The sequence below is a fragment of the Caretta caretta genome, chromosome 7 (assembly GCF_965140235.1).
Source record: "Caretta caretta isolate rCarCar2 chromosome 7, rCarCar1.hap1, whole genome shotgun sequence".
Lineage (NCBI taxonomy): Eukaryota > Metazoa > Chordata > Testudines > Cheloniidae > Caretta > Caretta caretta.
In genome coordinates, this window is record NC_134212.1 from 121290999 (window position 1) to 121318748 (window position 27750).

The 27750-nt window shown below is 42.5% G+C and overlaps 1 protein-coding gene and 1 long non-coding RNA gene across 7 annotated transcripts in view; one reads left to right on the top strand and one right to left on the bottom strand.

Annotated features, from left to right (window-relative positions):
* Positions 1-27750, top strand: part of SH3PXD2A (SH3 and PX domains 2A) — a 388224-nt gene that overhangs the window by 342691 nt on the left and 17783 nt on the right. For 4 of the 6 annotated variants that reach the window (XM_048856158.2, XM_048856160.2, XM_048856164.2 and 1 more), the window contains 5 exons: positions 417-530; positions 5616-5699; positions 18360-18477; positions 25425-25759; positions 26982-27031. In XM_048856158.2, coding sequence (XP_048712115.2) covers positions 417-530; positions 5616-5699; positions 18360-18477; positions 25425-25759; positions 26982-27031 — 701 coding nt within the window. The remainder of the gene's footprint in view (positions 1-416; positions 531-5615; positions 5700-18359; positions 18478-25424; positions 25760-26981; positions 27032-27750) is intronic. The other 2 variants (XM_048856161.2, XM_048856162.2) reach the window with 1 other exon arrangement.
* LOC142072839 (uncharacterized) lies at positions 18461-21973 on the bottom strand. Its single transcript, XR_012669443.1, has 3 exons — positions 21890-21973; positions 21348-21526; positions 18461-18573 (listed from the first exon to the last, which is right to left on the bottom strand). It is a non-coding gene; the product is annotated as an uncharacterized LOC142072839 (long non-coding RNA).

Below are 27750 nucleotides of genomic sequence, written 5' to 3' on the forward strand. Positions count from 1 at the left end.
GCCCCTGCTGTTTTCTCTTTAAAATGTGTTGACTAGAGCTGCATCGCTCAGACTTGTTTTAAGTGGTTGGATCAAAGAATCTGCTAATGGGATTCTAGTTACTGGAACAGGGACTGTGATGGAGCAGAACTAAATTCTGATCTGAGCTCTGCTACTGACCCCCCATGTGGTCTTTGCATGGGGGCAATAATCGGCACCTCTGGAAAGCTCTGTGCAGTCTTCTGATAGTACAGTAGAAATGCTAAATAGTGCAATCGATGTCTGCTTCCAGACGGCTGCAGGACAACTGAACTCTGCACAAGATCACTGGCTTGCAGAGCTGTGACTGTTTTTGTTTGATGCTCAGCGGGATCCCAGCAGAGTTGTTTAGGGGGCTGTTCCTTCCAATGTTGATGACTTCTGTTTTTCTCTTGCAGGTTGGTGGTTTGTGAGCACTGCAGAGGAACAGGGCTGGGTCCCTGCCACATACCTGGAATCCCAAAATGGCACGAGAGATGATTCAGAAATTAACACATCCAAAGCTGGGGAAGGTATGAATTCTTTGGTATCTAGGGGAAACTTTCAATTAGACTCTTGATTTCAGAAATCCGACCTCTCTTGAAAACAAGTTACCAAAGACCAACGACTGCAGTGACTGCATGAGTGTGATTCTTAAGACCGTTCACTGGTCACTTTTGCTATCTAGTAACAGCAAATTCACTGCCATGGAAGAGATCAGACTAGAGTACCAGGTCTGAATTTCTTCCTATTGGGTTAGCTAAGTGCACCAGGGGATTCAAAAGCAGAGTGTCATTTGTTAATGGTAGTGACTGACACTCAAGGCCTTCAGTCTGAGCAGCCTGTGTCCTTGCATATCTTGGATATCCACATTCTGCCATTGTGGGAGAAAATTTGCAAAGTGAAATAATTTCTATCAAGAACAGTGAGTGTCTTTGTTTGAGGAGAAGTCTCCTGAAGATAATTCTAATATTTGTTAGAGATGCTCAACAGAGGAGGAAGAGTGAATTCTACTCCTCACCTTTGATAACTTTTCATCTCCACAGAAGTTCAGCACATCTACGTTATATATATTTTTTAAATTACCATTTGAATTAGATTTCATTGTTTGTGGGTGGAAGGGTAAATCATGTTTTAGAATTGTCTCCGTTTAGAACTGTCTCACTCCACTAAAGCCGAAGAGTCACTTGTCATGGTAAGAAGTAGGCTTTCAAGTATTCCTAGCCAAGGATAATCCAGCTAGAATACATGTATCAAGCTCTAAAATGGGATAGTATGATTACACCTGTGTCATCCTACTCCATTATGAAAACTTAACCACCTTTTAATGGAATATTCATGCAGTAACTGTGTACAAAGGACAGTCTTTTATTATGATTTACTCAATTCTAAACAATCCATCACTGTAGTACCTGGGTGCTCTTTCTGTAAATGTCCACATACAAACAAAATGGAAGTGTAGCTCTCAGATCTTTCTATGAACCTCCTATATGAATATGGTATTGGGGTGATTGCCAATCTATTAGGAACAAACACAGTAGATTCTTATACTGTGCCCCAAGGGTTTGTCCCAATCTTCCATGGCCCTGTAACAACTTTCCTTGGTCTAAGCTAGTCATATCCCAGGCCATTAAGGGTTCGTAGACAGAGGCTTCAACCTTGAATTAGGCGTAAAAGTGGACAGGTAGTCAATGAACCAGACTGGTGTGATGTGCTCTCTTCAGCAGAAACAGCACAATGCTTTAAAAAACAAGAGCAAGCTGCTTTCACTGAAATTGTGTTCACACATTTCATGTCTTTCTCTTCTGAAATCGCCCCGTTTCCTTGTCTCCTAGGACACGTTAGATGTTTTAGACCTCGTAGTTGCTTAAGCCTTTCATACCCTTGATTAATTTCTACGTGTCCTTGTTCATCCATATTACTCTGTTTAAATTACTTTTCAGAGTTGTTGCCAGATGGCACATGTAACCCTGAGGCACAGAACTTTCTTTGAACAGTTCCTGTATTTCCCCTTTCTGCCCTCATTTCTTTGTATTGCTCTCCTCAATTATGCTCAACACACTCTGCCTTCTTCCCCGAAATGGATCTGCTGAAATTCAAGACTTTATTCTTTGCCTTTTCGATCTCACTTCAATTCCCATGACAAATAATATTACGTTATCTCTGCTGCTGCTTTGATGTGCTCCAACTCTCCTTTTCTCTACATTTTTAATAATTATTTCCTTTTATGTCATCACCACATAATCAAAGACTACTTCTGTTCTTCATTTTCCTCCTATTTCTTATGTATCGAGGCCATTCTTTACCTTGCCTCATCATAGAATGGCTGCATGATGATGATTAGAAGCGTAGCAAGACTTCCAGACTGGGGGGAAGGGGAGAGAGTAAAAAGTTTCACATGCTTTAGTTAAGAGACAAATAAGAGGGCATATGCTACAGGTTTATGAATCAGGAATGGTAGAGGAAATAAAGCAGTCTCTTCCGTTTACTCTTTTTCATGATACACAAAAAAGGGGACCGCCAATGAAATTGAGAGGCAACATATTTAGGTATGATAAAGTAAAAATTTTAATCCTTAGTTAATCTGTGGCATTTACTGCCACAAGATGTCACAGAAGTCAAGAGTTTAGTAGGATTCAAAAAGGGATTGCTCATTTAAATGGATCTAATGTGACTGGATGCCCTCATTTATATAGGCTAAAAATGTTTAGTGGATATAAACTCTCATGCTTCAGGACCAATCACCAAATGATTGGTTAGGAAGAAACTCTTCCTGTAGGCAGTTTATTTCATAATTGTCTGCTGAAAATGTAGCAGCTGCTATGGACCACTGTTGCTGACAAGAACGCTGGATTAGTTGGAACAGCAGGGAGTTTCTTGTGTTCACTGGCATGTCTGCCGAGCCTTTGTTTGATTTATTCCTTTCTCTGGTAGTGTGTCTGAGCAAATCCCTGGGTCTGTATCTGGATAAATGAAATCTGTAACTTGAATGTGTTCTTCTCCCCCAAACCTTTAAGTTATCTCTTCCTTCCTGATTGATGCTTTCTAACACTGTCCTACTCTGTTTGCTCTTGGTTTAGTTTTTAATTCTGATCTGCCTTGACTATAATCCAACCACAGCTTTGCCTCCCGCAGCACTCCTGTATTCCATCCTTTGGCATAATTACAGCTAAATGAAAGTCTTACGCAAGGAACTACAGATGGGAGAATCTTACCAAATTAAACTGGTGGAGGGAAATGACATTAAGAGCAAGGTGTGAAGAACGCTAGTCTCCTGTCTAGGACCTGAGTTGTAAATCCCTTGTTCAGAAGCCCAAGAGAGTTAAAGTAAGCCTTTTCCTGTAACATAATTTAGTTTTCTGGCCAAAACTTTGTGGCCTATAAACTGCAACTCACACTTTTAAAAAAGTCCCTTCTCCTCTTCAGACTGTTGAGTCCCTCCCTTCCTTCTCACGTAAAACCCTCTGGTTTAGAACACTCTTTGATTCCAGCTGAAAGTAACTTGGCTTGTGATGGGGGGGTGGGAAAAACCTCTAATGACTCAGAGGAGCCAAAGACCCAGAACTAAGGATTCCAAGAATATGCAATGGCCTGTATTTCCTGTCACTTCTTTCCTGAGCACTCAGACTCCCACTGAAGCCAACAGGAGTGCTATAAGCGCACCCTCTCTCAGGATAGTTCTGTTCAGGGTGATGACACTGATTAGTAGTAGTAATATTTGTATTACCGTAGCACTTAGGAACTCTAGTGGTGTATATTCTGCTAGGCACTGTGCAGAGACCGAACAAAAAGATGGTCTCTGTCTCAAGCTTATAATTTAAGACCAGAGACAACGGATGGATACAGACAGAAGGCAGAGTACAATGAGACAGTATTGGTCTGTGGACTCCAGACCAGCAGCCTCACTGTTAATTTTTTGTTGTTGGTATCATGGAAAAAAGTTTTTAAGCAAGATAAGAAGGTATCTTTGCAGTAGCTTACACGGAGCTCCTCCCAAGTGTGAGGGGGCAGCGTGGGAGAAGGCACTAAGGTGCTTGTTTGAAACTTAGGTTACTAATTATTTATTCCTTTTTAATATCTCTGTGCTTTCCATGAGCAAATCACTCTTCTCTTCTGTTTTCTGTCATTCTCCCCATTTTGATCCCCTCTACAGCATGGTCATGGAGAACCATGCTCTCAGTTTTGCTTACTGATACAGGATGTCTCCAGACTGACTGAACATAGGCATTATTGGATACTAGGTAAAAATATCAATAATTCAGAAATCCTATTGAAATTCACTGTCATTGAGGCTCCTAAGTCATTTAAGGCACCTTTTGAAAATTTGACCCAGCGTCAGTAAATCCATACTGTTGTGTTTTGCACTTACATTAGCTATTTTGAAGCTTAATGTTTGGAAGAAGAAATATAGAATATACCTCACATACCTTCTTTATAGCAGCAATGAATGCCTTTTCTAATGCCCAAACTAGTATGGAAGCCTTTGTGAAAGACAAAGCTTATGCCTTTGTCTTGCCTTCCCAGTTCAGTGGTTACTATATCAAAATCCCAATACATGAGCAAGAGAGTGAACTGAAGGACTGTCCATGTATGTGACCTGGCAAACTGTGTTCTGGCATTTCAATTAAGAAGTGTCCTCTGTGCACAGCTATTTTAACAATATCATTTTCACAAGTGTCTTTTTTTCTTTGTTATAATTTTAAAGCATAAACTGTTACTGAATGTGAAACTAATTCTTAACTCTGTCATGTACACTTCTTGAACCCTTGACGTTTAAGAGAGTTAAAGATTATTATTTTAATGGTAGAAAACTGCGGCTCTAAAAATTGATGGGCCTGACCCAAGGAGTGTGGATCTGGAGCTGAACTTCCCCAAAATATGGAAATGTTCAGATGTCTCCATTTCTGTTTAATTTTAACTATCCATTTCTAGTCAGTATTTAGAAAAGCTTCTTGATTTTTTTTAACATATTTTGCCTGGACAAAGTATGCTTAAAATCAGTTTGTAGTAGAAAATGCATTTTCTCCTAATTAATTACTTACTGTACTTTAATTAAATAAATAAATAAAGTATACTAGGGATAGCGTGTTAGTGCTCAGTTACTACAATGATGAGCATAGTACAACTTTGTAGCTTTCTACAGGTCCTATAAATACTTACTACTACTAAATGTAACACTGTATATATTTGAAAGTATCACAGCCCCGGACAAGGTCCAGGCCCCATTGTACCAGACTTTATACATAGTAAGACAGCATAGGCCCCAAAGATCTTGCACCTGAGTAGAGGAAACAACAATAACATCTCTTCAAAGTTTCAAAGTCCTAGACGCAAATTATCTAATCCAGGGTGTAAAAACTAAAATTCTAATTTGTTTTAAAAGCCAATAGCAGAGACTACTACTAAATGCAATGACAGTTCTGTTGCTGTGTGTTCCTGGGGCTCAAGAAGTTAACTTGTTTCCTGTATTGTATAAACTAAAACCCAAGAGTTTTACATTCCACCTAATCAGTTCTTGCTAACAAGACCAGTTCTCAGAATTATGTTGTTTTTATTCCCCACCCCTCCATCATTTTTCTTTTCTTTCTTTTTATGTTTCCATCCATGTTCCAAACTAGTTTCTAAGCGACGCAAGGCTCACCTGAGGCGCCTGGACCGGCGATGGACGCTGGGCGGGATAGTCAACAGGCAGCAGAGTCGAGGTGAATAGCTTCCTGTGGCATAGTCCCCTTAAAAGCACAACAGCTGAGCTTCTGCTGCTGCTCCTCATCTCCTGCCATGTAGCATGCCAAAAGGGAATGATTGGCATTTCGCTGGTTGACCCAATCTTGTTTACTTGGTGATAGACTTAAGCCTGAGCTGCAAAATTCAGATGTGGATTTCAAACATCCCGAAGTATTGATTTTCAGGGTATTTGGAGTAAGTTTGGTCAATCCACTCAGAGATGAGCCAACAGCAAAACTTGGCCCTGGAGTCTGACTCCCCACCCAGTTTGGGAGCAGTCAGATCTGGTGTTTGCTTCAGGCACATCTCTACTCTTTAGTTCCTAAGTTTAAACAAGTGATACTTTTACAGTTCCTTGTCAGAAAAATGGAGAAAATATCAGGAAACACAGGGATGTTTGAACTGCAAAAGCATCAGAGATTGGGTTTGGATGAGTACCTGGATGCATCTTCAAACTTCATCCTGAAAATTGAGACCTCTAGAGAATGTATAGCTTTCTGGCAAGATTTTTGATGTTTCCAGTAATGCCACAAGGACTGTCCTCCTTTTGGTGTTTTTCTCCTTGAGACTGAAACCACAAACACCCATTTCTGTAGAGGTTCCCCCCAAAAATATTGGAAAAGAGAACTTGGTCTCAAGGATTCAGTGTTCCTCTTTAGGGAAAGGTTAAGAGAGACTGCAGTGATACTTACTGGCCTTCCTACAATCTGAAGATTTTTTTTTTAAACATAATGCAAACATTGACATTATGATTGGATTTTTCCAAAGAACTTGAACCATGAGAAGCTGATGAAGTAACCAGAATTGTGGATTAAAAGATTTACGTCTCTGTGGGGTAGTCCTGACTCAGCAAGTTCTTGGTGTCAACCCAGTGCATTTGAGGGATGGAAGGAATGAAAGTGACTTTCCTCTATTATTGCTCTTTTGCTTAGAGGAGACCTTTGCTAGGGAATGGAGCCAGATCTATGCATAAGTAAACCCGATCTTATTTAACAATAAATAATGAATGCCCTTCCGGGTGCTAGTGTGTGAGGAGAGGAAAAGCAAAACTTTTGAATTTAGATTCCACTGCAACATGGATGTTTCTTGTATAAAGGGAAGGGAACCCCAGTTGTCACCAAATCTGTGTGGTTAGTTACAGACTGTTGTGTTACTTTGGCCCCTTCAGGGGTTCCCAAAAGCAAAAACATGTTCTTTTCATTATCGCTCCATGAGCCAAAAATATCATGAGAAGAGCAGGTCTTGTTCCTTGCCCAACAAAGGGGTCCCTGAGCCAATGAAAAGCCTCTGAAGAATATAAGTGCACATACTAGATATGAAGATGCCAAAACCAAAACACTTATTTCTGTGCTGCAGGGAATGGGAGGGTTTTTTCAGTTTGCATGTACATAGCCCTTATTAGATCATTCTAGACTCTTTCCGACCAAGAAACTCTAATTCCCATGAATAACAGCAATTTCCAAAATAGTGTTTTCAAACTCAACAAAGATACTTTTCTTGTTCTATGTATTATATTGCACCCAAAAAAAGACATTAAAAGAATATTTAGTTTGTAAAATCAAGCACTAAGAATTAGGAAATGCTGAAATTAATGTACCTGTGCAATCTTTATTTGGCCCCCTTGTGCGTATGCATTATAATAGTCTTTAATTTATATGATCACATAATGCATACGCACAAGGGGGCCCGTTCCCACCAGGCTTGACCCTTTCTTCCCCATCCCCTCCAACCTGTCCCTGTCTTGTCTCTTCACCACCCTAGCTAATGTCAGTTTTCAAATCCTAGTCTCCTTGCTCAGCTGTTCCTTGTCCCCTATTGGTTTCCAGTCCCAATCTCCTTCCCCTTGCTCCTGGTCCTGGTTTAGCCAGTCCTCCGCTCCCTCCCATAAGCCCTCAGCCCTCATTCCCCAATTCTCAATCCCAGTCTCCCCCACCTCCCGGTTTCCCTCTTCCCCTCTCTGCTAGCCTTCAGTCCCAGTCTCTCCAGCTCCTTGTCCTAATCTACTCCCCCTGCCTCCTCCCCATGTCCAGCTCTTGTTCCCTCTGCATTTGAATTAGGCAGTGAGAGTCTCTCTGCTCTGAGGTGCCCTGATCTGGACCCAGCACAGCCTGCAGCAGGCTAGTGCTGCAATTGCAGGGAAAATCTAATTCAGCCCAGGACTGGCGCATGGTCAGTGCACATATAGTTTCCAGGAAATTTAGCTTGATATGTATGTTTCTGCTGAGCATGTGCAAACAGCAAATTTTCAAAGGCTTTTAACTTGGGTGGATTTTCACAGGGACCACTAAAGACATATACCTCACACAAAAGCCACACCCCCTCCAAATTCCCTGTCCCTGCACCAAAGCATTGAGGAGCTAGCTCTATTCAAAGAAAAGGTCACCAGAATTTAACATAGGCAAAACAATGTATTTTTCTCTAGCCTTGTTCTGGGAAACAGCTGGATCGTTTTAGCTGATATTTTCAAAAAGATCAGCCTGAGACACTACTGGTGTGGAAAAATTTCAGCTGAAACGATTTGGCAAAGTAATAAGCAACTGAAAACAGGGTGCTGTAAGGGGAAGTGTTTGGGCAAACTTAAATAGGCAGTTCTACCAGCCCAACCTATAATATAGTAATCGTTTAGAAACTGGATTTTGAATTTGGAGACTCTAAAGGCCAAGATTTTTCAAAAGTGACTAGTGACTTTTGTATGCTCCAGCTTCTGAGTGTTTAACTTGAGACACCTGAAAAGGCATTTGACTTTCAGAGGGTGGGTGCTTAGCATTTCCTGAAAATGGGGCCCCCTTGAAGGGGTCACAAATTGTCCACCCAAAAATCACTAGTTAGGTTTTTTTAAAAAACAAACAAAAAACCAACCTTGGCCATTATTGTTTAGACTCAGAAGGCAAAAATATTTTGAAGAAGGCATTGCAATGGGTTCTGCCCTCTTCTGGGTGGGGGGGTCTAAGAGGATTGTAGCAAGCTCTGCTATTACTGTTGACCTAGCTAATGTAGTTTTAGATCAAACAGCTGAAGGAGAAAGTCAGCAGTTCACATCCATTCTCTCCACCTGTTGCTTTTATAGGGCCTCATAAAGGTCTGATTTACAGACAGTTACATTTTTATATATTTTACTTGGTACCTCTTTGCCACAAGTTAAGGAAAATGTAGCATTTTTGAGTTAATTCTAGTATAAACTTGCTTCCAATCAGTTCAGGATTGTTCCCTACAAACATAATTCACTGGGTAGTTTGTATGTGTTCTACTGACCTCTGCTGTATGGGGTCAGAATTACTTAGCCTTGTGTCATAAGCTCTCTGTTGTGAAGAGCTAAATGATTCTCCTTTAGTTCAAGAGATGGAGCCTGTGCCATTCAGAGCAGGTATGTGTGGCCAGTACCTGGCATGCTGTGGCTGCCACTACGATATAAATCATTTGTATGATCTTCCGATGCTGTGGTGATAAGAGCAGTTATGCTTCAGTATATAAAAATAGTCAGCAGGAAGAGACGAACTCTTAAAGAAGGATCATAGAATCATAGAATATCAGGGTTGGAAGGGACCTCAGGAGGTCATCTAGTCCAACCCCCTGCTCAAAACAGGACCGATCCCCGACAAAATCATCCCAGCCAGGGCTTTATCAAGCCTGACTTTAAAAACCTCCAAGGAAGGAGATTCCACCACCTCCCTAGGTAACCCATTCCAGTGCTTCACCACCCTCCTAGTGAAAAAGTTTTTCCTAATATCCAACCTAAATCTCCCTCACTGCAATTTGAAACCATTACTCCTCGTTCTGTCATCTGCTACCACTGAACAGTCTAGATCCATCCTCTTTGGAAGCAGCTTTCAACTACCTGAAAGGGGGTATCAAATCCCCCCTCATTCTTCTCTTCTGTAGACTAAATAATCCCAGTTCCCTCAGCCTCTCCTCATAAATCATGTGCTTCAGCCCCCTAATCATTTTTGTTGCCCTCTGCTGGACTCTTTCCAATTTCAGCAGCTCCCTTCCAGCCTCTGTGCTCTTTGGGGGCGGGGTGCTACCCAGTTCAGTTGCAGGGCCTGAAGCCTGCAGCAGGCAAGAGGCATGTCTCCTTCCTTGGCTCCCTCCCAACTGAGCAGGAGGCCCTGCCTCTTATACTTCCTGTCCCCCCTCAACTTTGGGCATGAGGGCTGGGCCTGGCCTGCCTTCGCCCACCTGGGCGCAGAGAGTGGTCCCTCCCCCTCTGGCTCAGTGGGAGGCCACTCCGCCAGACTACATGTGTAAATACGTACTTTTGAGAACCAAACAAATGCTTTGCATGTTCACCTCTCCCTGAGTTGCCTTAAAAAGCTTGGTTGAGCTCTTCCTGTTTTCATGTAGCCTCTCTGGCCTACTGCATAAGGATGCTTTGAGCCACTAAAAGAGTCACATCCGCACAGTGCAATTTCAGTATTTTGGCCTCAGTTTGTTTTCTCACTGGGGATCCAAGGAAAATAGTCAAGTTTTATTGCCCCTTTGCCTATTGAGGAAATAGCATGTACAGTAGTTCAGAATTTAAAAGAAATCTCGTTATTTCCCCCGTTTTGTGTTTTGGGGTTTTTAATTCTATGTTAAATAGACTTAATCAGAAGGAAAAGAGGTGGTAAAGGGAGGCTGTTCTGCAGATTAGCAACATTGTTGATAATTGTGGAGCAGTTAGGCAAAAAAAATCAAAAATAACCATCACAAAAGTCCATTTTCATTGAATATATTGTCTTCTGGAAAGGAGAGACTTTTTCCAGAAGCAAATCTGACAAGGAGGAGGGGGGAGCAGGGAGAGAGCGTTAAACTGCTGACTGAGGGGAAAGTATTTATTTTAAAAGAGAATTCTTCTGTGGTTTGGAAGATGCAGGATTTGAGCTTTTGCATTTTTCTTTGAAATCTTAATTGGATAATTACCAAACCAAACCCGCTCCTGCGTTCCAGCATTTCAAGTGAGGATCAGGTCACAGAATGACAGTGATACATAGAGAGACATCAGTTAAGTAAAGGATATTATTCCCTGACTTGTTTCTTGAAACTCTGGAGATGCAATAGGAGTTTAGAATTTGGAGCCAGGAACTCATGGGTTCCAATTCTAGGTTTGCCACGGATTCAATTTGTGGATCTATAAATATGAAGGCGGGTTACCCACCTTGCAGGCATGAGAGAAATTGTTTAAATAGTACATGGCACTTTAGACACAAGGCTCTGGCCCCAAAGAGCTTATAGTGAAGACAAAGGAATGGATGCAGCTTAAGAAGAACATGAGTCAACAGCTGTGTCAGGCATACATCTTGTTAATACTAAGAGATTATTCTTCAGATTGAAAAGGGTAGTTTGTTGTCCTGAGAATTAAATTAACATTATTTGGCAAAGCATGTGTGCAGGGTAGACGGTGAGCAGTAAATTTTTGTTCTGGAGGCATTGGGAAAGGTGCCATGTTGCTTAGCACCCTGGAGGAGAGAGGCTGTTCCAGGTGCAAGGGACAGCATGAAAAAGGCATGGAGCTGAGGGAGGAAGATGAAGGATTTGGGGAGGTAGATGATACTGGGGTTCACAGCCTCTGGTTCAGGCCACAGTCTTGCAGCTGCCCCAGTGCTCCAGGCTGTCTACTACAGGAGACTCTGGTGTGTTAGCCTAGTGCTTGAGCATCTACACTCATTTGTAACCCCAGATTAGGAATTTTTGAACTCTGTGTCCCAAACTCTGTGTCCGGCTCCAGCGTCTGCTGCATTATGTGGGCCTCAGTCTAGCCACCCATATCCCAGACTTCCTAGTGCCCTCCCAAAATGTGGCCACTCTAGACCTTTGTTTGTGGTGCAGTGTGGGAAAACTTGACATGCCACAAAACTTGACTGTCCGGATGAAATGGGTAACTTATATAAAAAGAGACGGTTTTCTGCATTCACCCCCCCCCCCCCCGTGTTAAATTTTGACCAACTCAGACTAGTGCTGCTGTATGTAACTTCCCATTTGTACAGAAAAATTTCCTAACAGTCATAAGTTGGGGTCAGTGACACTGCACCCTAAGTAAAGCACATCTCATTCAAAACAATTTTGTTCAGTGTCAAATTACCAATATTGAATCGTCATCAAATATTGCTGTCAACTGACTCAGTAGACAGTAACCAATTATCTAAAAAACCAACAATCTATATCAACTACCAGTGTAGCATCAAGCAGTGCAAACCTAAAAAGCACTGCATATAGCTTGTTATGCCAGGAATGTTTTTGACATCACAACTCCAGTGTGTGTCAATAATAATTCAGGCCAATCCAACAGAACACAAAAGTTAGTAGCTCCTGTCTCTTGCCCAGCAAAACTTACCAGATTGTGGTAACCTGTAATATGAATGGACAGTACAGTGTACTAATAAATTACATAAATTTATATATGAAGGCTTTATGTGGAATGTCACTGTTCCAAATTCCTGTTCTACTCCTGTAATAATGCCTATCCCAGTATTTCAGAACAACTCTAAAATTACATCTTTCAAATAAAGTCCTGGACCTAACATTCCCAGGCCCACAATAGGAGACTAAAAACAATTGGAAAAAGGAAACTGTCCACAGGTTGCGCAAAAGAATGTTCAGACCATTGGACACATGGGGCATGAATGTATGCACAGGTAAAGCAAAATGGCAAAGAAACAGTATTTAGCCCCGAGTCATTTTCAGTTCATACATTATGCTTTTCTGGGATGATGGGTAAACATCCTCCCCATAAAAAGACACAAAGCAGGGGAATGTAGTAGAGAGAGAGAGTGTGCCTGGTGCAAGATCTGAGGCCTGAACCAAAGGCTGTGAATGAGAGTCGACCTGGTCTTGGCAAAATAACACACTAGATGTTTACATAAATACATTTCAGAAGGCTAGTACAGATACACCCCAATCCAGTACAAGATAACCTGGTTTGACCGAACAATGAATTCAGATGGTTCGTCCAAGATATGAACCAGGAGTGGCGTAACAAACAGATGTCTTGAAATACGTACAGTAGTATGCAAGTTGTTTCCCAGTTGTTTTTCTCAGTCTATAAATGTTGTGGTACCCCGCCTCAATCCTTTTGTGTGGCGTAGGGGACAGCAGAAACTCCTGCTGCTGACTGGGCACTCGTGTGTTTAGTGTACCTGTAACCACGGAGCCAGAGCACTACGACTGTGTCTTGAGGACAATAAAACTGTCAGAGTTAATTTTGCCACCGAACCTTGCAGGTAGTCTCTTTATGCGTAACATGGAGGTCTGCTGAATTAACATGTGGCACTATCTGCTAATACTGATAACATTGGAGCTCCAAGGACAGAAGCACAGAACAGCATTACTGAGGCAACAACATTCTAGCCATCAACACAACATCTGCTAACTGAAGTTCTACTAACCCTGGGTTTACATTGCAGTGTAGACATGCCCATAGTGATCAAATCTTGATGCACTAGAGCAGGGGGTCTCTGTGTGGCCGCCAGCCTTTGCTGGTGGCTGCTCTGACAAATTTTCCTAAACTACTTACTTAACTTTAGGAAAAACAAATAAATATGCACACATACTTGTCCAAATAATTGTAATTTTATTTATGTAGGGTTTTTTGCAGACTCAATAATAAAAATAATGTACAGTTGTATTTTGGTGCCCCTTGCCCCTCTCTGCTCCTTGCTTCTTGACCACTGTGCCCAGCAAGGCCAGCCCTGCTGAAGCCCAGAGCCGGAGCCCCATGGCTGGAGTGAGTGGGCGGGCAGGGGGGCAAAGCTCAGAGCCCACTGCTGGAGCCCCGTAGACGGGAAGTGGGTGCTGAAGCCCGCCCCCAGAAGCCCACAACTGAAGTCAGGGGGCTGAGGGGACTGAAGCCTGCCCCCAGAGTCCTGCAGCTAAGGATGGGGGGGCAAAGCCCTCTCCTGGAGCCTGGGGGTGCTGCAGGGAGGGGCTGCTGTTTTGCCCTCTCCCCCAACTCTGCCCAGGAGGCTCTCGTGGCTGTAGGCAAACCCCCCGATGGCCGCATGCGGCTATAGTGGCCGCATTTGAGAAACGCTGCACCAGAGAGTCCGGGGATTACCACAATTTGGAGATGAAAATCGAAGCACAAGAGACTTGTGGGAGGATCGGGGTGTGGTTTGCTATCTTAACGGTTTATGCTGTTGTCTAGAAATGTAGTTTCCAAATGAATGAAATGACCGTCCAGAACTGTGATGGAATTCCAAGAGGTACAAAGTGTGCTTCTGCTTGTTCTTCTTTAGAATGGATTATCCATGTTTGTCTTTCTGGTAACTTAGTGCCTCAATCATTAAATGCCCAATAGCTTAAGCATCTTGATCAGTAACTTGGATGCCTCACTGATCATTCTCTTAAATGATAATGTGTCCATGTGAATCAACTGATTTTTTTAATACGATTTCCTCCTCCTAGGGTTTGTCTCGGGAGAAGCAAACCAGAATGACTTTTGGGTTATAAATGAGCCCATACTTCAAGAGTGCAGTTTAGGTTAAAAACCTCATGTATGTGTGTTTATGGTCGCCCCTTCACCACTGAAAGAAACCAAATGTGTGCAACCTTGGAAATGATTGTAATTCTTGCTGAGAAAGCACTCTGCAAGGGGAAACTTTAATGATGGCTTCCTGTTTTTGAACTGTAGGCTTAAAAATAGATCATCTAAACATACATCATAGGAACCTTAATTTCTAAATGGATTTTGAACTCCTTTGCAACATGCTGCCTCGTGAGAGCATTTTTCTTTCTTCCTTTTCGAACACTTTCCTTGGTAATTTTTTCCCCTTAGCATTTACCTATGGTTGGAGAGGGGGTGGGAGGGAAATGTTCTGAAGAATCTTTCTTCAAATTATGACCTAAACCAAAGTAATGAGGCTAAAAATGTGGGTGGTAGAACTTGTAATCAGCAAAATTGCACATGTTCAGCACTGATGAGCACCTGAGTCTTAGCTGAACCATCCAAACCTCTTGGAAAGCTGGGCCCAGAGATGCCATGCCGACTGCCCTTCTTGTGGCCTCTCAGGACTTCAGTTTCTGGTATGGGCCAGAGGCCAGAACTCAATTCAAAGGGGCATAAAAATAGAAGACTAATGGAAGTGGAGGGATAATGTTCACCAGAGGGGGTTTTGGGGACTGGAAACCTTCAATTTTTGTGTTTGGGAGTGGGGGAGTAAGAGTTCCAAGCAAGGGTTATTTTCACTGAATTTTAGGGAGGGAAAGCATGGTGTGTGGCTAAGAGCATAGAAGCGGGGAGTTTTATTCTCAGCTCTGCTGCAGTAACTTGGGCAAGTCAGTTAGGCGTGGTCTACAATACAGATAAACACAGTGATGGTCACTTCATGCTCTAACAAGGCTTCACTTTGCCCGCTTGAAAGGAAGTGAAGAGTTTTATGGCTGGGTTAGGGGAATGTGTTTTGATATTGGAGTCATGTAGGCTAAGCTTATAATATGAGACCTTATTCTATACATGTGGGCCTTGCCTACGCTAAGATTTTTCTCTAAAATTCATGATCACCCCCAAGCTGAGAGGGGTTAGACAATGTGGTGGTTAAAATACTGGGAGCCACTTGAAGCCTTGTCTGTACTAGAGCTCCCATCAGTGTAATTGCCCCTGTGAGGGCAATGGTGGAGCTGTAGCTGTAACCCAGGTAGGCTATAACCATGTTTAAACATGGGTATTTTAGTAGTGTTGTTGGGACTGTTACCCTTCTTCTGCCACCCTTTCCCTACCTGTAAATAATGCCTCTCATGGTGAGACATGGAGATTTAAGGTTTGTAAAGTGCTGTGACAGTCTGATGGCAAAGTACCATCATCCCCGGTTTGCATTCCCATGTGGATGGCTAGGTTTGACAGCACTGGAAAGGCTGATGTGCTGTTTGGTCATTGCTGCTTAAAGTAGTCGATCAGCAAATTCCTTTGGATCAGGGAGCTGGAATACCCGCAAGTGCTCGGGTAGGAACACCTCTCATCTGACCATTTCTCCTTGTCTTCTGTAGAAGATAATGGGTAGAACTTCCAAAGAGTCAGACTCTTCTGACCACAAAGAGGAATCAAGGCAGCGGCAGCCAGAATGGAGAGCTAGTTAAATAAAAATATTGCCTCCAGCTACAGCGGGGACTGCTGTTTACATGTAGCGGGAATAAAATAAACAGACATCTTTGTCATAACTCTTGTGGCAAGAGTGTGGTCTGGTAGTCTCTAGTATAAGGAATGGGGCTTTATGACATGAGAGATACACAAAGTGGAGTTTTGAGGGGCTAGTGGTAATGTCAGCCTCCCTATGATTATAATCTCCAGTAAACACATGGTTTAGCTCTTTTGCTGCGACTTTTATAGGAGAATGATAGAAAGATACCCTAGGCAATATATTTCTGGGATGATGTTCAGTGGTTCAGGTGCCTGAAGTCACTTGGCCTCCTGCCTTCACCATATATTCCAGGCAAGTTCTGATCACCTAGAAATCATCTGCATCTCCAGTTAATGCTCTGGTCTTCCAAGCTCAAAAATGAGCTAGTTTAACCCACTCATTCTGCAGTATGACCTTTTGAAACTTGTTCTCCCTGTGTAACCAAAACCATTCCACAGACCAGACGCCCATCTAGAGGAAACGTTCTCCATCTCATGATTTGATTCTTGGACTGATTAGCTGCAACTGCAGTAGTGAGTCTGAAGGCAAGTTATTGTTCAGGGAAAGTACAGAATACCGACCGTGCTGTTTAGGAATGACCCCTTCGGAGTCACTTAGCAAGCGTTACCATAATAAATTACTAAAGCAGCTTCTCTGGGAGCAGAAGTAGTTTTTCTTCTTGAGGAAATGAAGGTTTTGAGAGTTCAATACATCGGAATCAGAAGGACCCAGGCGAGCAAAGTTGTCTTTAAAGATGCAGTCTCTGACTCCGCAGCCATCAGATGTTCTGCCAACATTATTCTCTTTCCGAGGTATTTCTTTTTCTCAGTAAATATTTTTTTCCTTTACATTTTCCTTACTTCACTCAGCAACAAAATATAATTCAATCACAAAACTAAACAGATGGAGGTGTTTCTATTTGACTCCCTCTCAAAAGAGCATTTGCCTTAAGCTGCTGCAACCCTTCTCCCACTCCTTTCATTTGCCATTTGTGCAATGATCAGGAACTCTGGATTCACTTAGGTTCTTGCCCTCTCTCCTTCACAGAGAGACCCCTACTCATTTTCCCATGTCTAACCCTCCAATGTAATAGCCACCATTTTAACAGGTTAGGTGGACTGAGTGGAACACCCTTAGTATGTCTACACAGCACCTAGACACCCACGGTTGGCCCATGCTAGGACACTCTGACTCATGGGGCTGTTTCACTGTTGTGTAGACTTCTGGGCTTGGGTTGGAGCCTGAGCTCTGGTACTGTCCAACCCCTCAGGGTCCTAGAACCTGGGCTTCAGCCTGCTCCCAGAAGTCTACACAACAGTGAAACAGCCCCATGAGTCCGAGTCAGCTAGCAGTGGGCCAGCTGTGGGTGTCTAGTTGCTGTGTAGACATACCCTTAGAACCTTGCTATTCTCCCCGTTAGTCATTTACAGGAGTCGCTACTAAACATGCGGCTACCCCCATCCTATCTTGGGTTCAGCATGATGCTTTGGCACCATTTCCTATCCCTGCCAATGCTCAGCAAGAGTCCCCGGCGATAGGAAAAAGGTTAAATTTTTGTAGCTTTGAGACTAACTTACAAAAATGCTGAGTATGAGACTGATGAAAATACTGTGCAGTAAGTGTCCTCAAGGGTGACAGCATGGCGTGGTGGGTAAAGCAAGGGACTGAGAATGAAGTTTTTTTGGTTTCTGTTCTTGGCTCTGCCACTCACTGTGGGACTTTGGGCCACTAAGCTCCAGTCTAGTGCTTCAGTTTTCCCATGTGTAGAATGGGGACAATAATTGGAGATGGGCAAGTGATGCCATGTTCCAATCCTGTGCCAGACTCCCAAAAGTGTGTGGGTGTTTTGGGTCAAGGGTTTGCCTCTGGCCCTTCTCTATTGACGATATGTACCCACTTCTCGTAGGTGTGAGGCTTAACAAACATTTGTGAGGCACTTGGAGGTGCTATGTAATAAAGTACCAAAACTTTTCTCTGTGCTTACACTTGTTAAAAAATACATCCATTTCATGATTATCCCTGTAGAGCCACATGGTTTCCAGAGGTGTGAAGAGAACAGATAGGTCAGTCCCTCTGAGTTGGGGAGGAGTACGGGTTGCTCTCAGGATCTAGTGCTCAAGTTTCTGTAATACCCCTGCTCAATGCATCCATATGCACACTCGGAAGAGCCAACTGGCTCTAGCTCCCTCAGTGATGCTTGGCTGCTTTGGCAGCCAGGCTGATTCCATCAAGTTACTGTGTGCAAACTAAGTCCAGCTTGACATCCTACTCTCACTGTCTTACTCACTTGAGGGAGGACTCTCTGAGACCTCATAGTTACTGGCATGGAAGCGCATTGTGATTGTCAGCAGCCGGGCGGTGTCAATGAGCTAATTATCTGTCATGCCGTAAGCATGCCTAATCAGTGGGCCATTGAGCAGGGCTCCACCTTTGCAATGGTTCCATGTAACTGCTGCACAACCAGTTGAAAAGCAAGCAGAACAGAAAAACAGCTGGACTAATTCTGCCCCTAACTGATGTTTGTCTTTTTTTTTTTCCTCCTTTTACCAGAAGAGAAATATGTCACAATCCAACCGTACGCCAGCCAAGGGAAGGATGAGATTGGGTTTGAAAAAGGGGTCACCGTGGAGGTCATCCAAAAGAACCTGGAAGGATGGTGGTACATCAGGTAAAAAGCTTCCTGCAGGCAGATTTATTACAGCATTTATGATCTTCGGGACTTCTGATGATTAGCTTCACATCCGCATCCTGTATTGTTCTCTGTCTAGAGAAGAAAACCGGCATTATTATCCAGAACGCATACTAGGCAGAAATGTAAGGGAAAGTTACAGAAGACCAATAAACAATAGTCAGTATTGAGTGTAGGAATGGAACATGGACTGTGAAGTCTGTAGATCTGAAATATTTTGGGAGAAAATTCTTACCTTTTAGATTTCCTTCCTTCAAAATAAAAACCCATATCCCAGTCAGCAAATGGCACTTATCTAATACAAGTGATCATTTTAGTGTACATGCACTAAATGTACATGCAGCCGATTGAGTCTTTTTTTGTGAGAGTCAGATGTGTCTTTCTGCAAAGTACTAAAACCAGATTCACCAAATAATGCTGGAAGGTTGCTGTTTGTAATCTATCAGGTTGCTTGGGGCAGTTCATTTTTTTTTAGGGGTTTGGGAGATCAGCCTGCTGACTGCAGAATAAATCATCATTGAGACTGATGCAAATAATAACAGTAATATCATACTGGGCCAGATTTTCAGCTATTTGCCTCTCCAAGTTAGTCATTGCATGCAGTTGTAAACTATATGCCACAAACAGATACAGATATCATGCATGCAAATTAGACGTGCCACTCTGAAAATAACAGCAGTTTTTCCTTATGACAGCCAAACTCCCTTGAAAGGAGTATAAGACAACCATATCCTAGGCACAATTTGTATAGAGAGATGTAATGTATTGGGACCAATACTTGTCAAGAATGGTCTCTTCATATAGGTTTAAACAGTAGCTAGTACTGTGGTACCCCAATCATGACCGGAGTCTTTGGGTGCTACTGTAAAGTTTGGGGTGTTCAGATTCTGGGAGTGGTGTTTGGAACCATTTCTATTGATTAAATAGAAAATATAGGTATAAAGGTGGTTAAAGAGAATTCTGTAATTCATGTGCCCTTTAAGATCTCCTTCCTGCTCATCCTTTTGCATCTAGAATAGATTTTTGTTGTTTTGCTTTTCTTGTTGGATTCTGCTTGGTTTATAACTAAGGCAGCAGAGACATGAATCTTGATTGAGAAAGCACAGTCGGAACTTACATTTAGTGCTTCATGCATGATAAACATGTTAGTTTTGTATCTGTCTCTGAATCTTCCTAACAAAGTGGCTAATAACTAAAGTAATGCAGGAGTAAATGGGCTCTAGACATTATGAGCAGGGAATGCCCAGGCTTGGTCATATTACTACTCCTCCCCTCCCCCCGCCCCCATTTAATCATTCACAGGATTTGAATCCAAAGTTGAAGACTGAAGAACAAAGCATGCAATTTTGTTGGGAACCATGATTATAAAAATCTTTGATTTATGTCAGAACTAGTCTCCTGGATAAATGTTTTCTTATTACTGTTTTAGGCTTCTTTTCATCTTTATAAATAATAATTTTGCAAGCAGCTAGCTGGATCTGTTTTGTGCTTAAATTTTTCTTATAGTGTTATTTTTGTGTAATGTTAAGTGGGTACACTTAACTCTGACAAAAAGAAGACCCCTTGTTACTCTACTTAAACTTTTACAGCAGAAATGTCTTTAGGCCCAAGCTAACATCTTTCAGTGGGTTTAATTGCACTTTTGGATCAGGGACCCAATCCTGGAAGGTTTTATATGTTCTTGACTCCCATTGAAATCCACGAGGATGGAGGATGCTCAGTATGACCCAGTTTTTGTAATCTGTGTCTCCTCGTGATTATGCAGATCCAATTTGGATTCAGAGCATTTCTGAATTTGAAATGATTTGGTGGGTCTTAGTAGCCACATCACAAAATACCACCACAGTTAATGCCAAACTAGTATCTTGTTTGGCATCCTCTATCAAAGGCCAAGGACCGAAGTACCCTCTCCATGAGAAACACTAATTGGAGCCGCATTTCAAAGCTTTCCCTGCCACTACCCCATACCGTACCCATTCTGTGGCTAAAGAGGACTTCATTGTCCAGAACTATTAAATTGAAAGCCTTCCCCAACATTATACATTGATTTTAAAACATTTAAAATGCTTTTAAGAATACTTGTAGAGCTGCTTTGAACAATGCCTCCCTAGTGTTTAGTAATACCTGAGTCCAAGAGTTTGGCTATTTAAATTGAAACGCTCCTTATTTTGTATTTTGGAGGGGGAAGTCCGTATGAATCTGGTTGCCATTTTATCTGTTCCATTGGATAATATGGGAACAGAATAAGTGTATTAAAGTTTAGCAAGTTGTTGGCGTTTTATTTTTAATCAGGTCTACCTTTAAAGATGTTAACAAGCTCCACCTTAAATATATAATTTCCCAAAATTCCTGGCCATGTGCTGATCCTCATTTCCTGTCTTTCTTTTTTCTCCCTCCCAGTTTGCTTCCCTCTGGAGTAATTCCAGTGCTCTGAAGCTGGAAAGCAGATGTTAAGGGAACCAGTGCTCAGACACACAGAGGCACTTTTGATATATTTTTTTTAAACATTCCTATCGCTTGAATCTTTTTTCTTCAAGTAATATTAAAGCAAAAAGGGGTTTTTCACTCTGTGAAGCCAAATCAATGCCCCTAATCCTGTAACCCTACAATTGTATGTTCATCTCTCTTGCATTGGAACACTTGTATTTCTTGACCTCTCTTTGCCCTGTTTCATGTTGTGACTTGAGAGGCCCTTAGACTTGTGTGTGTTGAAGACTCGGAGCTGGAATCTTCATTACTGCTTTATTGCGTTCAGCCGTGGATTGGTGTCAGTTGCCTGCATGATCATGTTACATGCTTAGTAGCTGAAGTTACAGTCAATTATTTAGATGCTGCTTTATACCAGTTACCCTCTGGAAGGTGTTGGAGTTCTTCTGATGCTGACAGATAAGGGTTGTCACTTGCTTTTGACCTACAGGTTGCTGATCAGGGTTTCTGTTGTTGGCGTGCCCTTGATTTCCTGGACTATTACGAATTTTAGACCCCTTGTGAGAAGGAGGCAGTTTGCTATGCTGTGTAGACTGAAGTGCTATTGGAAGGAAAATAAGATAAGATTTTAAATACCTGGTACAGTTTGCAAATGCAGGTGAAGACCCAGGGCTGAGGGTATGCCTACAGTTGGGAGGTGCTGTTGCAGCACAGGTAGGCATACCTGAGCTAGCTTGCTAAAAATTGCCGTGAAGCTGTGGCAGCATGAGTGGAACTAGGGGTTAGGCACCCAAGTAAAAGCTGGTCTGGGACCCTTGGTAGGTACTCCTGTGGCTATCCTGTGCTGCCTACCTCCCTCCTCCCCCCACCCCAACCCCCCAAGCAATGCTTCCAGGGAGCAAAGCTAGCTTGGGTACATCTGTGGGTGCTGCAGTCACACCACCTGACTGCATTATAGACATACCGTGAGAGTCAAGTGATCTGGATTTTATTCCTGGATCTTCCTACACGACTTTGGTTATGACGCTTGATCTCCGTTCCTCGGTTTCCCTACCTGTGAAATAGAGAGAACAAGCGTTCCCTAATGCAGTGTAAACGCTTTGAGATCTTCAGATGGAACTATTAAATACTTATTGCTGTTGTTCCAGTGCTGGGTGGGAAATAGATGTACCACTTGGACTAAGTACTTTAGGATTTGTTGCTGTCCTGATAGTGACGGTTACATATTACTTCTAGCTAGGTTGCACTAACTCAACCTAATGAGTAGATCCAATGGGGAGGCAGTACTGCAGCCAGTAGCTAGGTGGTCAGTAGCTTTGTGTGGCTTAACCCGTGACTAGCCATAGATTGAAACAGTTTAAGGTCACATAAAGCTGTCTGGATGGATTGTGTTTTGCAATGCAAAAGTCTAAAATAGATAGAAAAATGAACAACCCAGCATAAAGTCTTTATCCGTTAGTGCTATCGTTCTGATCTGAAAAATGTCAACTCTTGTAGTCCTGTATGGACTAAGATCTATGCAGTGCGTACTCTTATTTGATTTTGTAATGTGAGTTGTACTCCAGGTTATGTTTGAAATCCGATTCACATACTGTATAGCTTGACATAATTCCCAAGTAACCACAATACATAGTCAACAAAGAACAGGAACTTCAGATATTTTGAAATCTTCAAAATACCGGGGGGGGGGAGAGTATGATCTCAATAACCCTACCCAGGGGTTATCTGTTCAAAACACTTACGGGGAGGAGTAGAGAGGGGCCCAAGTCATGGAATTCCGATCCAAATCCGTACTGTTCAGATTCATTATGAAGACAGGCTTAAGCCAGAAAGTTTGGCTCTAGATATGGATTTTTCCAGTGCCTGTCAATTTTGGTCTTGGGGTTCCAGTTCAGGGCTATTTCAAACCAGGAGTGTGCTAGAGCAGTGGTTCTCAGCTAGGGCTCTGGGGCCCTGTGCGGGGCCATGAGCAGGTTTCAGGGGGTCCGCCAAGCAGGGTCAGTGTTAAACTCGCTAGGGTCCAGGGCAGAAAGCTGAAGCCCCAGGCCCTGAGCCCCAACACTTGGGGCTGAAGCCAAAACCTGAGTAAAGTAGCTTTGTGGGGGCCCCTGTGGCATGGGGCCCCAGGCAATTGCCAAGCTTGCTACCCCCTAACACCGGCCCCGGCTTTTATATGCAGAAAACCAATTATTATGGCACAAATGGGCTGTGGAGTTTTTATAGCATGTTGGGGGGGGGGAGGTTGAGAATCCATGCGCTAGAGAGCAGGGGGAGAGGGTTGTTCATAACCACATCTTGCTGTTTACAAGAGACCTTAGCCGGTGCCTGGACAGTATTTGTAAGACCCTCCTTTCATGCTGAGACCAGTTGAGACATGCTCCAGAAAGAATTGCCTCTAGCCCTCCTTGGCATGAAGTGGGATTACTCTTATTCAGGGCCTATGGATGGTGATGGGGAGAAAGCAGGGAGGGAGAAAACTCACCAAAATTTGGCACATGGCAAATCTTGAATTCCTGCTCTCTTTGAGAGTGCTGCTACAGAGCCTGGTGCATTCAAACCCCTGCTGTATTCAGTTCACATATAAAAAGATTTCCATTACCTCTGGGTTGAGTCTGCAGACTTCTAAGAATCCCTGGTATGGTTTTCTAATACTGGTTGCTTCAGGGAGCACAGTGTGCCAAAAATCAATGATAGTTTCCAAATTTGTGTGCTGTAGTTGACTGTGGCCCGAGTGAAGGACCATAATTGCTGCATGCTGAAATGTTAGAAAGGGGGGACTCGCTTGCATAGCCCTAGATATTTACTTCTGTATAGAGACGATACAGAAGCAGGATTGTGTATCCGTCACAAGGTGGATGTAATCATTGCCACTCTGTCTAGAAATACTGCAGTGAATAGCAGTAATTGAGTCACTTGCAAAGCCTCAGGGCCACTGGTATGGAGACCAGTCCTTTGTTTTCCTTTGCTCTTTTGAGGGTGCAATCCCTTGCAAAACCAGGTCTTTTGAACCCCTACATTAAACTGGCTGGTGGATTTAAACATGGGAGATTCCTCCTCCTTTCCTTCCTCTACAGCAGTTAGGGATAGGCTGCTAAGACTTGGGTTAAACCTTATAAATACTGGCTTTTGTAATAGGTGTTCCAAGTAAAGAGTTTTAGATACCATCCTTATTTAAAGACATATTCTCCACTTGATCCCTGCTCAGGACTCCTAATGACATCAATCAGTATTTTGACTCAGTGAATCAGAACAGAATAAGTCCAATAGCCTAAAAGAAACCTCACCGCTAATCTGACTCTTCCTGTCAAAGCTCACTCATGTGAAGGAGAATTACTTGACTATCCTTGTATTTTACCAATCGCTTCTTTTTGCTTTCTAGTGAGTCTCGGTTTTTGTTATAGAAGTCTCAGAGCCCTGCCATTTTAACCTTTTGTTTCCTGAGCACCAGGAATTTAATGGTGCCCGCATCCCCACTTACAGTTCAAGCATCTGATCCAGGTACCTTGGGAGATTAAAGAGAGAGGGGTTTCACTGAGTTACTCTGGAGCAAGCTGGGGTTTCATTAGGGAAATCAAAGTTATCCACGTATTCCTCCCTGGAGCCTGATTGTAATCTGAAATCGCTGATGAAGTGTCAGTAATAACAGGAGTTAGAAAAAACACTTTCCCAAAAAGCCAGCTGTGGAAGAATGACAAACTTCAGCCTGGAAAGGTGTGAGCATATTTTGTATTTGGTCGACATTCAATTTTTTTTTTCCAAATCATCCTTCAAATAGTCTCAGACTTATTATTTAAAAAAAAAATTTTACTCCAGTTTTGAGCCTGAATTTTTTTCTAATCAAGTAGTTGCTCCATCTTTACAATGGCATGAAGGCGGGCACAGTTCACACCTACTGGAGATAGGAGGCATTCTGTAAAATGCTTCACAGAGGATCAGGGGTATAAAGAAAATGGGAGTGAAACATACCCCAATACAGAGGGAATGCACAAGGTTGATGAAGGGCCTCTGCTTTGGGGTGAATGTCACCTTTAATTGTGATAACTTGTCCTTTGCATTATGGGCATGAGAGATGCAATTTGGAAGAAAAGAGAATTCTGTGTATACGATCTGTTCGTTAACGTGGTGGCTATTCAGCACTTCCATGCTCAAAACAGTCTCTTTTTATCCCATTCCGTGTAAAAGCTGCCTGCAGCCAACCTACTACTGAATTTTCCCTTATGCCTCGGGAGTAAGCGTCTCTCTGATCTGGAGAGACCACTTCTCCTTGAAGCAACGGGTAACTCTTCTGTTAAAATAGTTCACTGTTCCTTGCTAGCTGAGTAGACTGTGAGGTGACTAATTACAGAAAGTGGATGAGCTGAGACACCAAAAGCATAACACAAAATCCAACATCTGGTTCTAAGATATCGTCTAAGTCATTTTTTGTCTTAGTCGTTGTATCTGGAAGGACTACAAAGGCTGGTCTGTGTGGTAACAATATTTTCTTTTAATATACGCAGGCATCTAGGTAAAGAAGGCTGGGCCCCAGCATCATACCTGAAGAAGGCTAAAGATGATCTTCCGTCTAGGAAAAAGAACTTAACTGGGCCAGTGGAAATTATAGGCAACATCATGGAGATCAGTAACCTGCTGAACAAGAAACCATCCAGCGACAAGGAAACCCAAGCAGAAAACGAAATGGTGGAATCCCACATAACAAAGAAAGAAATTAGCTTGCCGATCCTGTGCAATGACTCTAATGGCAATGCCATGATGACCTCAGACAAGCAGGCTTCGAAACTGGCTCAGGGATCCCCTGCTGTAGCGAGGATCGCACCACAAAGAGCTCAAATAAGTAAGACCAGAATGTATAGCTGGACTGCCATCATTTTCATAAGAATTCCTGATTTATCTTTGTGTGGGGGCCTGTGGCGTGTTACTTGCTGAAGGGGCCACACTGGAGTAGCCTTGCCCTGAGTCTGTAGAGAATAAGTTCAGTATAGAGCATGTTCCCTGAAGCAAGGGCTGCCCTCTTTACTGCACTGTGTCTACAAGCATCTGTTACTTTGTCAGCCAGGAAGCTCGCTCATGTTGGTCCTATAAGGGAATAATTTATTTGCCTTCCTAGTGATAGAAGGAGATAAAAGAGCATAAGATAATGCATGGTCCACAGAACGCACAAGTATCACTGGGCTAGTGATAAAGCTGCAAGTACAGAACGGTACGAGGATTAATGTGCAGTGTGAGGAGTACGTCAGCAAGGTTGTGTGCGAGCGAAAGGAATCCGCTCACAGGGATTCCGTTGTAGGATCAGGACTCGTGTTTGTAGTTTTGTGGTGGTTCCAAGAAGTGTTCATTCTCCAGCGTCAGTACAGTTTCATCTCCCCGACCTCTGGACTATGCTTGGTACAGTAACTTGTGTGAACTTCAAAATTGTTTTCTAGGACAAGTCCACTGGTTTCCTCAGAGTAGGTTCTAAAGTGAGACCCCAAATAATAACTATTAAAACCGCACTCTGGTGACCAGAGCAGATGACTAGAAGTTGGGACACCTGGCTTCTGTTCCCCACTCCTTCATTTGCTTACTGTTCTCTTGGGGCAGGTCACTGTAACAGTTGTGCCTTGGCTGCTGCTTCTGTGAGATGGGGCTAATGATACTGCCCAACCGTTGCAAAGAGCTTTGATACGTTGTGACTAAAACTGCAGTGTTAATGTTACTGTTCTAACGGATTCTTTTTACTATGGAAAAGCTAGATACAAGGACAATTTCTCTGCTGGCCCAAGTCCAGTGAAGTCCATGGAGTTATTTCAGCAGAGAATACAGCCCAATGTTATTTAAAGATTGTACAGTGGTGGCCTTTGAAAACTCGCTAAGGTTACCTCAGTAATCTCCAGTGGTCCCTTATACTTTTCTATACTCACTCTTAGAAATACTTTGATCACTGCAAATAATGGAACGTTCTAACAGCAATTACTAATTTAGCTATCTAGGACAGTTGGCAGCTTCAGAAAGCTTTTGCTTAGCACAACTTACACAGCTAAATAAAATTAACTTTTAAAACTTTTTTTCCCCCATAGGCTCTCCAAATCTAAGAACTAGGCCTCCACCTCGGAGAGAATCCAGTCTGGTTTGTGTTTTTTTTTTTTTTATTCTTAAATATTGCGACGGTCATCTAGACACACCGCTTTAGAGGAACCCCCTCTCCCCCCACACAGGGCTTCTGAAGAGATTGGTTTTTTTTAAACACACGGCATATAGTAGAGAATAAAATACACATTCTGGAATTTGCTCAACATTCATTGAGGACATTTTTCTGAGTCAGTGCATGTTTTGAAAAAATCTTGCTTCACATATAAGCGCTATTCTTGGTTGTGTGATTTTTTTTCTGTCTTTATTTTTAAATATTAAAGAGCAGCTATCACTTAAAATAACTCCAATTAGGGAGGTGTGAAACTGGATGGGGTGGGAGAAGCCTTGTTTATGAAAAATGTCATGATCTCTGTTTTTGTTTTGGGGCAATTTTGCACCCAGGAACAACTTTTTAATATAAATTCAGTCATATTGGGCTTTGTATGGGAACATTTTTCCATGGGAAAAGTTACCATGGAAAAATGTTCTTCATTTGGAATAAAACTGCCCTTTTAGTGTTTTATATACAAAGTTGAACGCCCAACTTTGTGTGGTGCTTTGTTCCCATAACTCCTACTGGGACCAATTGGACCATTAATTATTAAACATTAATAAGTATAATAGGATCAACCTTTGAAGGGATGATACTTGAGCTATAGAATGGTAATTGTAACTGTGCTCACATACTACAGTGGTGGGGCCATGTAGTTCAATTGG